We start from the raw sequence: 13,098 nt of genomic DNA, 5'->3' as shown, positions 1-13,098 counted from the left end.
ATTTGCACTTATCAGAAGGCTGTGTCTGGGTGAACTGGGAGAACTGGGAGGAGAGCGAAGAGCTCGAAACATTGTCTAACTCCCAGGACTGAAAGTGACTACACTCTCTCCTTTTGTACTTTTGGAACTTGAAACCATAGTGAATGTGTTCCATACTTCACAAAGTAAAGAGAAAAGGAACAAATGGGGATAATAAAAAATAAATGATAACTTACAATGTAAGTGCTTTACAAACACAAACCCATCTGTTCCTCCTCGTGTTCAGTTCAGGTCACTTCAGTTGCTCAGTTGTGTCCCACTCTTTGCAACCCCATGAATTGCAGCACGCCAGGCCTCCCTGCCCATCACCAACTCCCGGAGTTCACCCAAACTCATGTCCATCCAGTCGGTGATGCCATCCAGCCGTCTCATCCTCTGTCGTTCCCTTCTCCTCCTGCCCCCAATCCCTCCCAGCCTGTTGGGAAGTGGGTAACGTTACTCTCCCATTTCATAGAGCAGTAAAGTGAGGTCCTGAGAGTTTCAAAGTGGTGGGTCTAAGTCTCTGTATCTCACAAAGAGATGAGAGAGATAATAGTGGGTGAGGAGCATGATTATTAAAAGCACTTGGTCGATAATGCTGTATTTTAATGATCAAAAGTCTAAACACATCCGTGGAAACAATAAGCACCAAATTTGGGGTAGGGTGACCTCTGAGAAGGGAAAGACAGTCAGGGAAGGGGAGAAATCTATGGAATCAGGAGTACCTTATGTTTTAAAACTAGTAGTCAATCTATGAATGTGTGCGTGTGTATATTTTTATTTGTTAAAATACACATAAAATTTACCACTTTAGAGACTTCACTGGTGGTCCAGTGGTTAGGACTCTGGGCTTCCACTGCAGGGGTTGTGGGTTCGACACCTGATTGGTGAACTAAGATCCCACATACTTTGTGGTGCAGCCAAAAAAAAAAAAAGATAAAAATTTACTATTTTAGCCATTTGGAACTGTGTACAATTCAGTGATATTAAGAACATTCACAAAGTTGTACAATCAACTCCAGTGGCTAGTTCCAGAACTTTTTCATCACCCTGGACAGAAACCCAGATCTATTAATCTGTCATTCCCCATGCCCTTCTCCCCTCAGCTCCTGGCAACCAATGATTGTCTTCCTGTCTCTATTTCATATCAGTTGAGTCATCCAGTGTGTAGTCCTTTATGACTGACTTCTTTCACTCACAGTGTTTTCCAGGTCCATCCATGTGTAGCCTGTGTCAACACCACTCTTTTGTATGTAGTTATTTTTGGCAGCACTGGGTCTTTGCTGTGGTGCATGGGCTTCCCATTGCAGTGGCTTCTCTTGTTGCAGAGCGCAGGCTCTGGGCATGCAGGCTTCAGTAGTCGCAGCACACGGGCTCAGTAGCTGCAGTTCCCGGGCTCTAGAGCACAGGCTCAGTAGTTGTGGTTCAAGGGCTTAGTCACTCCACCGTATGCGGAATCTTCTCAGACCAGGGATTGAACACGTGTCCCTTGCATTGGCAGACTGATTATTATTCATGGGTCACCAGGGAAGTCCAATGCTTCATTCTTTTTATGGCTGAGTAATATTCCGTGTATGGGTTACTGTATTTTGTTTATCCATTAATTTGTTCAGGAACCTTAGGTAGTTTCTACCTTTGGACTGTTGTGAACAGTACTGTTAAGAGCATTCGTTACGTGTAAAGTTTTTGTTTTAATGGCTGTTTTCAATTCTTTTGGGTACATACCTAGGTGTGTGTATTATTTTATTATGTATATTTTAAAGCCTTAAACTATTTTTTCCTAAATAAAGAAACGAATTCAGGAATGAAGGTGAGGGAAAGCAGTTTCAGAGGGATCAGCGTGCTGTCCGTATGTGCAGGCGGCGGCCGTGGGAATCCGTGCCTTGGGGGGGAAACATGGGGCCTTGGATGGGGGCATGGCGAGAGCCGCACGAGCAAGGACGTCCGGCCTCCCAGTACAGGCTGAAGGCCGGACGCATTCCGAGTGTACTGAGGAGCCATTGAAAAGGTTTTAAACTGGAGAATCACATGATCCGATTAGTGTTTTAGAGAAATTCCTGTGGGACCCGCGCGGAGGCCGGGCCGGATGCAGGGGAGATGGAGGAGCAGAGCAGGGAGGGGGCGGGGACCAGGTCCAGGTGAGTGAGGAGGCCTGGGCGGGGCGGCTAGGGCAGGGGGCGGGGTCCTGGGCAGGGGCGGAGTCCCCTGGTTGGGGGCGGGGCCTTGTGCTGATTGGCCCAGCTCTGCCCTTCTGGGTGCCACTCCCGCCGCCACCGCCTCCTCATTGGCTTCCCTGCTTGGCGGCCCCGCCCCTCCCTGGAGTCCTGTCTCCAGCTCTTGGAAGCCGCAATCACTTTTGCTCCCGCGCTGAACAGGGTCCCAGGGCTCTCACCTCTTCCTCCTCACCTTCCTCACCTACACCCCCGCTCCCCTCCCTACCTGCCTGAACCCTGGAGCCTCCCTTAACGGATTCCAGCCTTTCTCCCTCTGCTCCATCCTCACCGCGCTCTTGGCTCCTTCACTCTCAGGCCTTTGCACGCGCACTTTTCTGCCTGGAATGCTCTTCTCCTAGGTTGTCGTGTGCGACTCTGTGACCCCATGAACTGTAGCCAGCCACTTTCCTCTGTCCATGGGATTCTCCAGGCAAGAATACTGCAGTGGGTTGCCATTTCTTTCTCCAGGGGATCTTCCCAACCCAGGGATCGAACCCGCTTCTCCTGCACTGCAGGCGGATTCTTTACACCTGGGTAGCTCTCTCCTGGGGTGCCATCATGTTTTCCTTACTTACCTCGTTTCTTACAGATCTCCTCAGAGACATCTGTCCCGTCCACCTTAGCTCAGATAGCCCTTTTGGGAATTCCCTGGCAGCCCAGTGGTTAGGACTCCGCGCCTCCATGGCAGAGGCATCGGTTCGATCCCTCATGGGGGAACTGTGATCCCACAAGCCGCGCAGCGCGGTTAAATAAATAAATAAAAATTAAGAGCTCTCCTGTCACCATCTAGTCCTTGCTTGGCCCTAATTTTCAACATTGTACGTATCACAAATATTAGTCTGTGTATCAGTTGCCCACTGATTGCCTATTTCCCCTTCCACTGGAGTATGAACGCCCGAGGGCGGGGGGTTTCTTCACCTGTTTGTTTACCCGCTTTACCCTAGTGAGCGTCGCACGTCGGGCAATATTTGTAGGTGAATAAGGAGGGCCGAGGGGCTTCCCAGGTGGCGCTATTGGTGAAGAACCCACTGGCCAATGCAGCAGATGTTCAGAGACGCAAGTTCGATCCCTGGGTGGGGAAGATCCCCTGGAGGAGGGCATAGCAACGAACTTCAGTATTCTTGCCTGGAAAATCGAGGAATCTGGCGGGCTACAGTCCAGGGGGTGGCAAAGAGTGGGACACGACTGAAGCGACTTAGCGCGCACACAAAGAGGGACGCGGGGTGAGGAAGACGCGGTTTTGCAGTGGGGGCGCCCTGGAAGGGAAGACTACGGTGGGGAGGGGTGAGATGCGGAGCGCAGGTGAGCGGGTCTGCGCGAGGGAGTCAGCGCCGCCCACAGACGCGTGGGAGTCGCCGGCGTCTGGCTAGTAATTGACGCTCCGGAACCGGTGAGATCGCCCCCAGGGTAAAACCCACCCCTTCAGCCTCTGAGCCTCAACTGAGCACATCGATAAAATGGGGTCTCCGTGTCACGAGTAGGGGACCAGGTCCAGGCCACCCCCTGGCACTGGGGAGCATTCGGGAAAGGGGGTGAATTCCTTTCACTACCGTCTCGGAAGAGAAAGGATTTGTGTGCAGGTGAGGTGGAGGGAGGTCCCTATTCATCACCCTACTGCCAGGCGGGGTGGGGGTGGGGTCTCCATGACAACCCTGGCACGTTTCCAGGCCCTCGGCTCTGCAGGCCCAGTGGGTCTCCAAGTGGGCGGGTCTTGTCCCTGGGGGCGGTACCTGTACCTAAGGAGGTGGGTCTTGTTTTTCCAACTCGGAGAAATATATACATATATGTTTTACCCCAAATGGGTGAGTCTGCTTCCCCTTGCTGAGTAGTGGGGGTAGAGAGGAGAGGTTGAGCATTCCCAGGGGCCGACCTGCCACCTTCCCAAGTGGGCACGTGTGGATCTCCAGGCAAAACGTCTTTCTTGAGTGACAAACTCCCACTTGTTTGCCCTCAAACTTATCTCCTTCCTTTAAATGTTTTTTTCTCTGTGAAGTATAAGACGTATCGGTGTAAAGGGCATGATAAAAACGCACAATTTAACAAAGAATTATAAAATAACCAGCTGATTAAGAAAAGGAATGTTGGCAGCCGCCCCAGAGCCCCATAGAAGGTTCCACTATGTCCCACCCCGAGCTTACAGGGGAAAATAAAAGTTTTCCTCTAGATGGCTCACACCCACAGGGCGTCCTAAACAACATTACAGTTCAGTTTTGCTTGCTTCCATGTGGTGGATTCGGAAAGGGACTCTACCTATCTGGTTTCTTTGGCCTGGCTTCTTTGTAACTTTCCCTTGTGTAACTATCTGTCTCTGTACTCATGCATTCTCTTCCTGTATAGTGTTTATGGATTTATCTGGCTGGGTTGGGTCTTTGTTGTGGCAGGTTCCTTGTGGCATGTGGGCTTAGGTGCTTAGGACATGTGGGATCTTAGTTCCCCCACTGGGGATGCAACCTGTGTCCCCTGCAGTGCAAGGCAGATTCTTAACAACTGGGCCTTCAAGGAAGTGCCTATAGTATTTCATAGCATAATATTTGCTGCTGTTGTTGTTCAGTCGCTAAGTCACGTCCAACCCTTGTGCAATTATGTGGACCCATGTAGCCCACCAGCCTCCTCTGTCCATGGGGATTCTTCAGGCAAGAACACTGTAGTGGGTTGTCATTTCCTTTTCCAGGGGATCTTCCTAACCCAGGGATTGAACCTGGGTCTCCTGCGTTGCAGGAGGATTCCTCGACATCCGAGTCACCAGGGAAGCCTGGATAAATATACCACCTTTTATTTATTCACTGTATTGGTGATGAATGTCTTAGTCCATTCAGGCTGGTATAACAAAATACCACAGACTGGGTGGCTTATAAACAACAGAAGTTTATTGCTCACGGTTCTGGAAACTGGAAGTCCAAGGTCACGGTGCCAGCATTTGCCTTCTGCTGAGGGGCCTTGTTCACTGCTGTGCTTTCCCGCTGTGGCCACGTGGGGTGGAAGGGGCTACAGTCTCTCTCGAGTCCCTTCAGTTACAAAGAAGCCCTTTATGAGTCATGAATCCCATTCGTGGGGGCTCCACCCTCCTGACTTAAGCACCGTCCAAAGACCCCACCTCCAAATACCATCATATTCATTGGGTACTAAGATTTCAACATATGAATTTGGGGGGACACGCTCAGATCATAGCAATGGGTATTTCAGTGGTTCTGAGTTCAGGGTTTCTCTAGGGTTCAGGCCTATCAATAGCAGAGCCTTATTAAAGTGTACCATTGAGGGCAAGAGGAGAAGGGGGCAAGAGGATGAGATGGTTGGATGGCATCACTGACTCAATGGACAGGAGTCCGAGCAGACTCCGGGAGATAGTGGAGGACAGGGAAGCCTGGCATGCTGCAGTTCGTGGGGTCAGACATGACTTATCCACTGAACACCACCACCTCCCAAGCATCTCAAATTTAAGAAGCTCAAGATGGCACTCGTGACCCCTCTAGCCACTACCTAAACTTGCTTTCTCTATGTTTTCGGCCCCACCAGGAAACCAGCCCCCACCCCAATTCCTCCTTTTCCATTAAACACACGCACACACACACACAACACACCCTCCCTCATCCCACCTCCAGGATTCATCTCGGCGCCCACCCCCCCCACCCTGCTCTGTCCACCGCTCGGCTCCAAGCCTGCACGTCTCTCTCCTGGTGGACTCCAGTAGCCTGCTCTGCATTCCCTCAGCCCCCTTCTCCACTCAGCAGCCGGAGGGACCCATGGGAAGTGCAGCAGCAGTCGCATCCCTTCACACTTAACAGTCGTGCTTATCCGTGTCCACGGAGCACAGTCAGATGCCTGTGTCAGCCCAGGGTCTGCTTGCCCGGGCTCCTGCTCACCTCTCCACCTCCTCTCACCGGCCCCTCCCCTCCTGGGCTGGCCCAGCTGTCCACTTGGCCCGCCCCTCCTCACCCTCTGGTCTCAGATCAGGTGTCACCTCTGCAGAGAAGCACCGCCCCCCCCCCACCAGACCACTCCTCCTAAGGTGACACAGCCCAGCCTTTTGTTTTCTCAGGGAGTAATTTTGTTCTCTGCTGGATCCCCAGGGGGAATTACAGTGCCTGGCACTCAGCATAGGAATACAATCTAGTGTGTAGAAGACAGTGTGGAAAGTCTGCTCGCTCTCAGAAGGGCGGATCCTAATCTAGGGGAAGGACGCTCAGGGACAAATTTGGTTGCCTGGGAGACAGCACCTAAGGGGCGGGGCCTTTAGGTGTTTAGGGGGCGTGTCCTGTGGGATTGAGGGTTTCTAAAGCGTGTGTCTGGTCCCAGGGGGCATGTCCGTCCGTTGGGGGTGGATTTTGCTTTTCAGAGGCAGGGTTCCACTCGGATGAGATCTAAACCATCCCTGACATTAAAAGGGTCATACACTGGGACTTCCCTGGCAGTCCAGTGGTTAAGCCTCCACGCGCCCAGTGTAGGGGACACCGGTTCGATCCCTGATGGGAAAAATCAAGATTCTCACATGCCACGAGGTGGTAGGCAGTCTCTGAGGGATTGGAGGACTCGAAATGTCTCCGGCGAAAGGAAAGCTCTGTCTTTGTCTGTCTCCCTGCTGTAACTCAGGGAGGGAGAAGCCCCCACGTCCCTAAAAACCAAGGATCGGGACATGAGACGGGAGCAGCTGAAAGGACAGCGTTTATTGGGGTCCAGGAGGAGCTGGGGAGTGGGGCGAGGGGGCGAGGTCAAGGCTCACAGGGGACACTTCCCCAGCCAAACCCCCCTTCCCCTTGGCGCTGGGAAGAACACGGAGACAAACTGACGGAGATGGAAAGACTGACAGGTGCTACCGCAGAGCGAGAGGGGCACCCCGGTGAACCCCACGCCCCACTCTTGAGCTCACAGAGCAGGGGATGACGCTGACCGGCCCCCACGCTGGAGGGAGGGGAGGAATGTCTGCCCTATTCGCTCTAAGGAGTGGGGTGCAGGCAGCAACCCGCACCCGCCCATTCCAGCGGACAGGGGGTGGAGTCTACGTGCATCCCCATCAGTCCATCCTACAGGGGGCGGGGGGTGTCGGATTCTGAACCAGCCTATTCTAAGTTTTGAGGGGCGGGAAAGATCATTAGGGTCCATCCATTCCGTAGTAGGGGAGCGAGACCGGGCAACTACCCTGGTCCTCTTTCCACACAGGGTATAAGTGACAGGGGAGGAGGCAGATTCCGGCTATATCTGTTATCTGGGGGCACCAGTGATTCCTGGTGGGTAGCATTTGCGGGGGGATCCAGGGAAATCCGGGGACATGGTTCCCCCCATTCTCTAGATCTAGGTGGTTGGAATGATGGCTCTTAGGAAGAGGGGCAGTCTTCCCTGGGGTGGGGAAGGGGTGCCCATTTTTTATTATTAGGGCCCCCAAGAGGAGGAGGACTTGTGGAGACCCCTTTGTCATCCCCAGGTCCCCACATCTTAGAGGCCGACTGACTTGGGGGTGCTCAGCACGTGATCCAGGGGCCTCGAGGTTAGGAGTCTCTCCATAGATCCGGGACCCTCGAGGTTAGTCTTGCCGCCCACCAGCTGAGGGGCCCGTGCAGGCGCTGGGTGGTCCCCTGTCCTCCAGCCAGGGCCCCCTCTTCCCCGGGCTCGTGCCTGGCTCTGGAGGGCCAGTGGGGAGCCTCCCTCGTGGTCCCTAGGTTCCCGGGGCCCGAGGCCTGAGTTGCCCGCCGGGGAGGGGAGGTTGGATGGCGGGGCGCACGGCCCGGCCGCGTCAGTCCATGCCCCGGTGCAGCTTCAGGTGTCTGGAGAGGTTGCTGAGCGTGATGAAGCCTTTGCCGCAGACGTGGCAGGGGAAGGGCCGCTCGGCGCCGTGCAGCAGCCGGTGGCGCTTGAGGTAGCACTCGTGACGGAAGAACTTGCCGCACTCCAGGCACGGGAACGGCTTCTCGCCCGTGTGCACCAGCACGTGCCGCTCCAGGTCGCGCGGCGAGCGGAACAGCTTCTCGCACTCGGAGCAGCCGAAGATCTTCTTGCCGCGGCCCGAGGCAGACGCGGGCTCCTCGGACGGGGACTCCCCCTCGCGGGCGGACGCTGCCGCCGCCTCCGCGCCGCCCGCGCCCGCGCCCTCGCCGTGGCTGGCGCGCCGGTGCTCCTCCAGGGCCGCCAGCGCCGCGTACAGCGCCCCGCAGTGGCCGCAGCCGTAGGCCGCGGGGCCCGAGTGCGCCTCCAGGTGGCTGGCCAGCGCCGCCGCCGACGCGAAGAAGGTCCCGCAGTCGCACTGGTACAGCGTGTCTTCCGACGGCTCCGCGGGCGCCTCGCCGCCGCCCTCGGGGAGCAGCACCCCCAGCTCAGGCACGCCGCCCCCGGCGCGGCCCAGGAGCAGCCCGCCGTCCCAGGCTGGCTGAGCCTCGCCGCCCTCGCCCGCGGCCCCGGGGGCCCAGGCCTGCGCCGGGGGCGCGCCGGGGCCCTGCAGATCGTGGGTCAGCTTGTGCCGCTCCAGCAGCGCGGGCGCGTTGAAGTCGCGCTCGCAGCGCGGGCACTTGAAGGGCTTCACGTCGGTGTGCGCCGCCCAATGGGCCGCCAGCTCACGGCCTTGGTCGAAGCGCCGCGCGCACGCGCCGCAAGCGAACGGGGGCAGGGAGGCCGCCGCGGCCTCGGCCAGCCCCCAGCCCCCAGCGCCGGCGCCTGCCCCCTCTGGACCCTCGCCGCTGGCGCCGGCCCCGCCCGCCCCCGCGCCCCCGCACACCGAGCAGGGCCCCACGTTGCAGCAGACGGAGCAGGGCGCGCTCAGGGCGGGCAGGCCTGGGCCGGGCTGCAGCGGGGACGGGAGCGCCCCACGATGCTGGCGCTTGAGGTGGCGGCCCAGGCTGGAGCGCGAGGAGAAGCGGAGCTCACAGACGAGGCAGCAGTACGGCTTCTCACCAGTGTGGACGACCTGCAAGGGCAGGAGGGAGAGCCTGGCGTCAGGGCTGAGAGTCTGGCCCCGGGGACAGAGTCTTGGCCTCCCGGAGGGACGCGGGGGAAGCCTCCGGCCAGGTCCACCGGGCCAGGATCTAGCTGCGACCCTCTCCTCATTCTCTGCGTCCGGCCATTGTCCGCATTCTTTTGGTCCCTCCAGCCTCAGGACTGGCTGTTCCCTTTTCCTGTTATGCTGTTCCCATGGCGAATTCCTGCTCTTCCCTCAGGTCTCAGCCGGAGCATCACCTTGCCTTGACTTTCCTACCTTGTCTGGCAGCCACTGGACTGGAAGAAGCACAAGCTTCCCGGAATCAAGATTGCCGGGAGAAATATCAATAACCTCAGATATGCAGATGACACCACCCTTATGGCAGAAAGTGAAGAGGAGCTAAAAAGCCTCTTGATGAAAGTGAAAGAGGAGAGTGAAAAAGTTGGCTTAAAGCTCAACATTCAGAAAAGGAAGATCATGGCATCCGGTCCCATTACTTCATGGCAAATAGATGGGCAAACAGTGGAAACAGTGGCAGACTTTATTTTTGGGGGCTCCAAAATCACTGCAGATGGTGAATGCAGCCATGAAATTAAAAGACACTTACTCCTTGGAAGAAAAGTTATGACCAACCTAGATAGTACATTCAAAAGCAGAGACATTACTTTGCTGACTAAGGTCCGTCTAGTCAAGGCTATGGTTTTTCCTGTGGTCATGTATGGATGTGAGAGTTGGACTGTGTGAAGAAGGCTGAGCGCTGAAGAATTGATGCTTTTGAAATGTGCTGTTGGAGAAGACTCTTGAGGGTCCCTTGGACTGCAAGGAGATCCAACCAGTCCATTCTGAAGGAGATCAACCCTGGGATTTCTTTGGAAGGAATGATGCTAAAGCTGAAGCTCCAGTACTTTGGCCACCTCATGCGAAGAGCTGACTCACTGCAAAAGACTCTGATGCTGGGAGGGATTGGGGGCAGGAGGAGAAGGGGACGCGACTGAGGATGAGATGGCTCGATGGCATCACGGACTCGATGGACGGGAGTCTGAGTGAACTCCAGGAGATGGTGATGGACAGGGAGGCCTGGCGTGCTGCGATTCACGGGGTGCTGCAATTCATGGGGTCGCAAGGAGTCGGACACGACTGAGCGACTGAACGAACTGAACTGGTAGCCCAGAGCTTTCCCCCTTTCCTCCTTCATAGCAGATGGTTAATAGTGCTATTGCTGTTTTAACTTCTTTCCCCAAATCTGTTCCTTTCTGGATCACCCTCGCATGTGAATTTGCTGACTGTCTACCTGGCTATGGACAACTTTCAATGGAATATAAGTTCTCCGGAGGCACGGACTTTATTGGTTTCATCCTGGTAGCCCCGGGGTTGGGAACTGGGAAATCAGTTGATAAATAATTGCTGAGTAAAGGAATTAAGTACATAAATCTATCTTTAAAAACTGTACGGGAAGATGAACACAAAGTTGCAGATGCTGGCATATGAGCAGAAGCACAAGGCAGGGAAGGGGCAAATTTACTGTGAATGTTTTAGTTCCTGGGTTGGGTGGTGACTCAAAGAGAAACACCTCATGGTTTCACTGGTCAGGATGCTTCGATGGGGAGGGAGGGAGGAATTTTCTCAGGGGCCAGCTGTCTGCTATTGCCCACAGTGGGTCTCCGGGACTCTGAGGGCAAGTCCAGCACAGCGAGGCCAGCCTAGGGCCGGCCTGCAGGACTCACCTGGTGATGCAGCAGGCCGGTGGAGTCTCGGAACCCCTTGGGGCAGGCGGAGCAGCGGTAGGGTCGCTCACCGGTGTGCGAGCGCAGGTGGTTGGCCAGGTTGAAGCTGTGCTTGAAGCCCTTGCCACAGCGCGGACACGCGTGGGGTTTGAGCGCAGTGTGCCGAGCGAAGTGGCGCCGCAGATCCGAGCGGTAGCGAAAGCTCTTGCCACACTCACTGCAGTGAAACGGGACGCGGGGGGCAGCAGCGGGCGGAGCCGGGGCCGGGGCCCGGGCGGGGAGCGGGGGCGCTGGCAGCGGCGCATCATCCATGGCGGCGCGGTGCAAGGGCAGTGGCGGGTGGGGGCTCTCTCTGGAGCAGGGAGACATGGAGGGGGGTGAGGGAGTCACCTCCCCATCAGCCTCCCCAGTTAGGCTCCTTGGACTCAGAGACCTGCCGCTTGTCCCTAGAAATCCTGCCAATTACCTAAGTCACGCCCATCTGTCAAAGGCCACGCCCACCGCTCTTAAAACCCCTCCCACTCTCCTTGGACCCCCACCACTCATTTGCCTATCTTCCCAATCACTTTTAAGCTGGACTCCCACCCTGCTCCAAGCCCCACCCACTGTGGTTAAGCCCTGCCCACTCGCACTCAGGCCCCACCTACTCCTTCCAAAGTCTCCTTGTTCCTGAAGCCTGTTGTATTTCTGAAAGCCACCCCCTCTCTTCTTTGAAGATGAAAGTCATCTTCAGAGGAAGGCTGACATTCTTAGCCAATGAAAGAACAAAGATTTTGGGTTAAGGGCATATGAATCAACCTTCCAGGGTGACCATGACTATCCTTGAGAAAACCAACCGATTCTATTTCCATCCACAAAATGGGGTACTAGGAGGACCTACCTCAGGAGGTGGTGAGGACTAAACAAAATTGTGGCCACACGCGCCAAGTGCTTACTGACCGCACAGCAAAGACTCAACAGCTAAGCTGTTTTGATTAAATGATGTCTGCTAAATTCCTCCGAGCTTCCTCTTGAAGTCCCTATCTCTTCTCCAAGATCCACCTCCTAAATCCCGCTCACTTTTTCCTTAAGCTCAGGCTTTAGGTAAACCCCTTTCTTTCCAAGGCCCCATCACTCTCCCTCTCTTGCCACCTCAGCCATTCCTCTCTGACGCCATCCACATCTTCTCTAAGTCATTTCACCTGCAGTTATAAAGACCTGCAATTTCCACTAAAGCGAAGCGAAGTCGCTCAGTCGTGTCCGACTCTTTGCGACCCTATGGACTGTAGCCCACCAGGCTCCTCCATCCATGGAATTTTTTAGGCAAGAGTACTGGAGTGGGTTGCTATTTCCTTCTCCAGGGGATCTTCCCGACCCAGGAATCGAACCCATGTCTCTCGCACTGCGAGCAGACGCTTACCGTCTTAGCAACCAGGGAATCCCAATTTCCACCACGGACTTTCCACTAAAGACGCCCCCAAATTACACGCTTAAACCCCACCCCCCTCCACTATGCCCATCACTTTCTGAAAGCTTCATCCCTAGACAAACTCCACCCCTTCTCCTAGCTCCTCCCACATCCACAATGAACCCTTTTCCCCACTCAGCCCCAGTAGGGACCCTTCAACCTAGGGCCCGCCTACCAGTCTCCCGGAGCCACGCCCCTTCGTAAAACCTCGCCCCTTGCCCAAGCCCCTCCCACTTCGACCACAATCCCGCCCACTCGCGAAGCCACGCCCACTCAGCCTCCTCGTAGCCATCGCTCCGCCCCGGCGCCGCTAAGCCCCGCCTCCTCCCCACCCAGTCGCCCGCGGGGCTGGCCCCCCTCCCCAGTCCGTTCGGGGACCCAGGCCCCGAGAGCCGGCCTTTTGTGCCCCTCCCCCCTGTCCCTGAGAGGTGCGGGCCTGGGAGCCCGGGGCAGGGGCAGGTCTGGCTGGGCCCGCGGCCCGGCGAGTCCACCTTGCTCGCTCGGAGCGGGGTTTCTGGAGCCCTGAGGCGGCCCCGGGAGGCCGGGAAAGTCAATCGGCTTTCCTCTTTAATTACTTACACCTCCCTCTGGGCGCCGACATTTTGGGCAGCGGGGGTAGCGTCACTTCCACCTGGGGGGCCCCTCGACTTCCGCCTCGGCTCCCTTCTCCCCCACACTCCCCCTTCCTCCCGCCTTCTTGGCTTCTCTCCTCCCCGCCGCCCTCCCTTCTCCCTCTTTCCCGTCCCTTTCCCAGCTGCTGGAGGGTAGAGAAGCCAGGGCGGCGCCATCTTGAGT

General features: G+C 56.1%; 1 protein-coding gene across 1 annotated transcript; it reads right to left on the bottom strand.

Moving 5' to 3' along the window:
- Positions 1-6,872: 6,872 nt before the first annotated feature.
- On the bottom strand, positions 6,873-13,098 carry FIZ1 (FLT3 interacting zinc finger 1). The gene is made up of 3 exons (XM_027978767.2): positions 12,883-13,098; positions 10,857-11,208; positions 6,873-9,120 (listed from the first exon to the last, which is right to left on the bottom strand). The coding sequence occupies exons 1-3, from the start codon at positions 13,089-13,091 to the stop codon at positions 7,957-7,959; spliced, it is 1,725 nt and encodes a 574-aa protein (XP_027834568.2). The 5' UTR covers positions 13,092-13,098; the 3' UTR covers positions 6,873-7,956.

This window comes from Ovis aries, chromosome 14 (assembly GCF_016772045.2).
Source record: "Ovis aries strain OAR_USU_Benz2616 breed Rambouillet chromosome 14, ARS-UI_Ramb_v3.0, whole genome shotgun sequence".
Taxonomy (NCBI): domain Eukaryota; kingdom Metazoa; phylum Chordata; class Mammalia; order Artiodactyla; family Bovidae; genus Ovis; species Ovis aries.
Note: the sequence above shows the minus strand (reverse complement) of the source record. Positions and strands in the feature narration are given on the sequence as shown.

Bases quoted from the DNA above. Each gene is read 5' to 3' on its own strand.
- FIZ1 (XM_027978767.2), bottom strand. From the start codon at position 13,091: ATGGCGCCGCCCTGGCTTCTCTACCCTCCAGCAGCTGGGAAAGGGACG. The intron at 11,209-12,882 runs GTAAGTAATTAA...TCCCTGCTCCAG, and splicing joins GTCGGCGCCCAGAGGGAGGT to AGAGAGCCCCCACCCGCCAC. The intron at 9,121-10,856 runs GTGAGTCCTGCA...CTGCCCTTGCAG, and splicing joins CCGGCCTGCTGCATCACCAG to GTCGTCCACACTGGTGAGAA.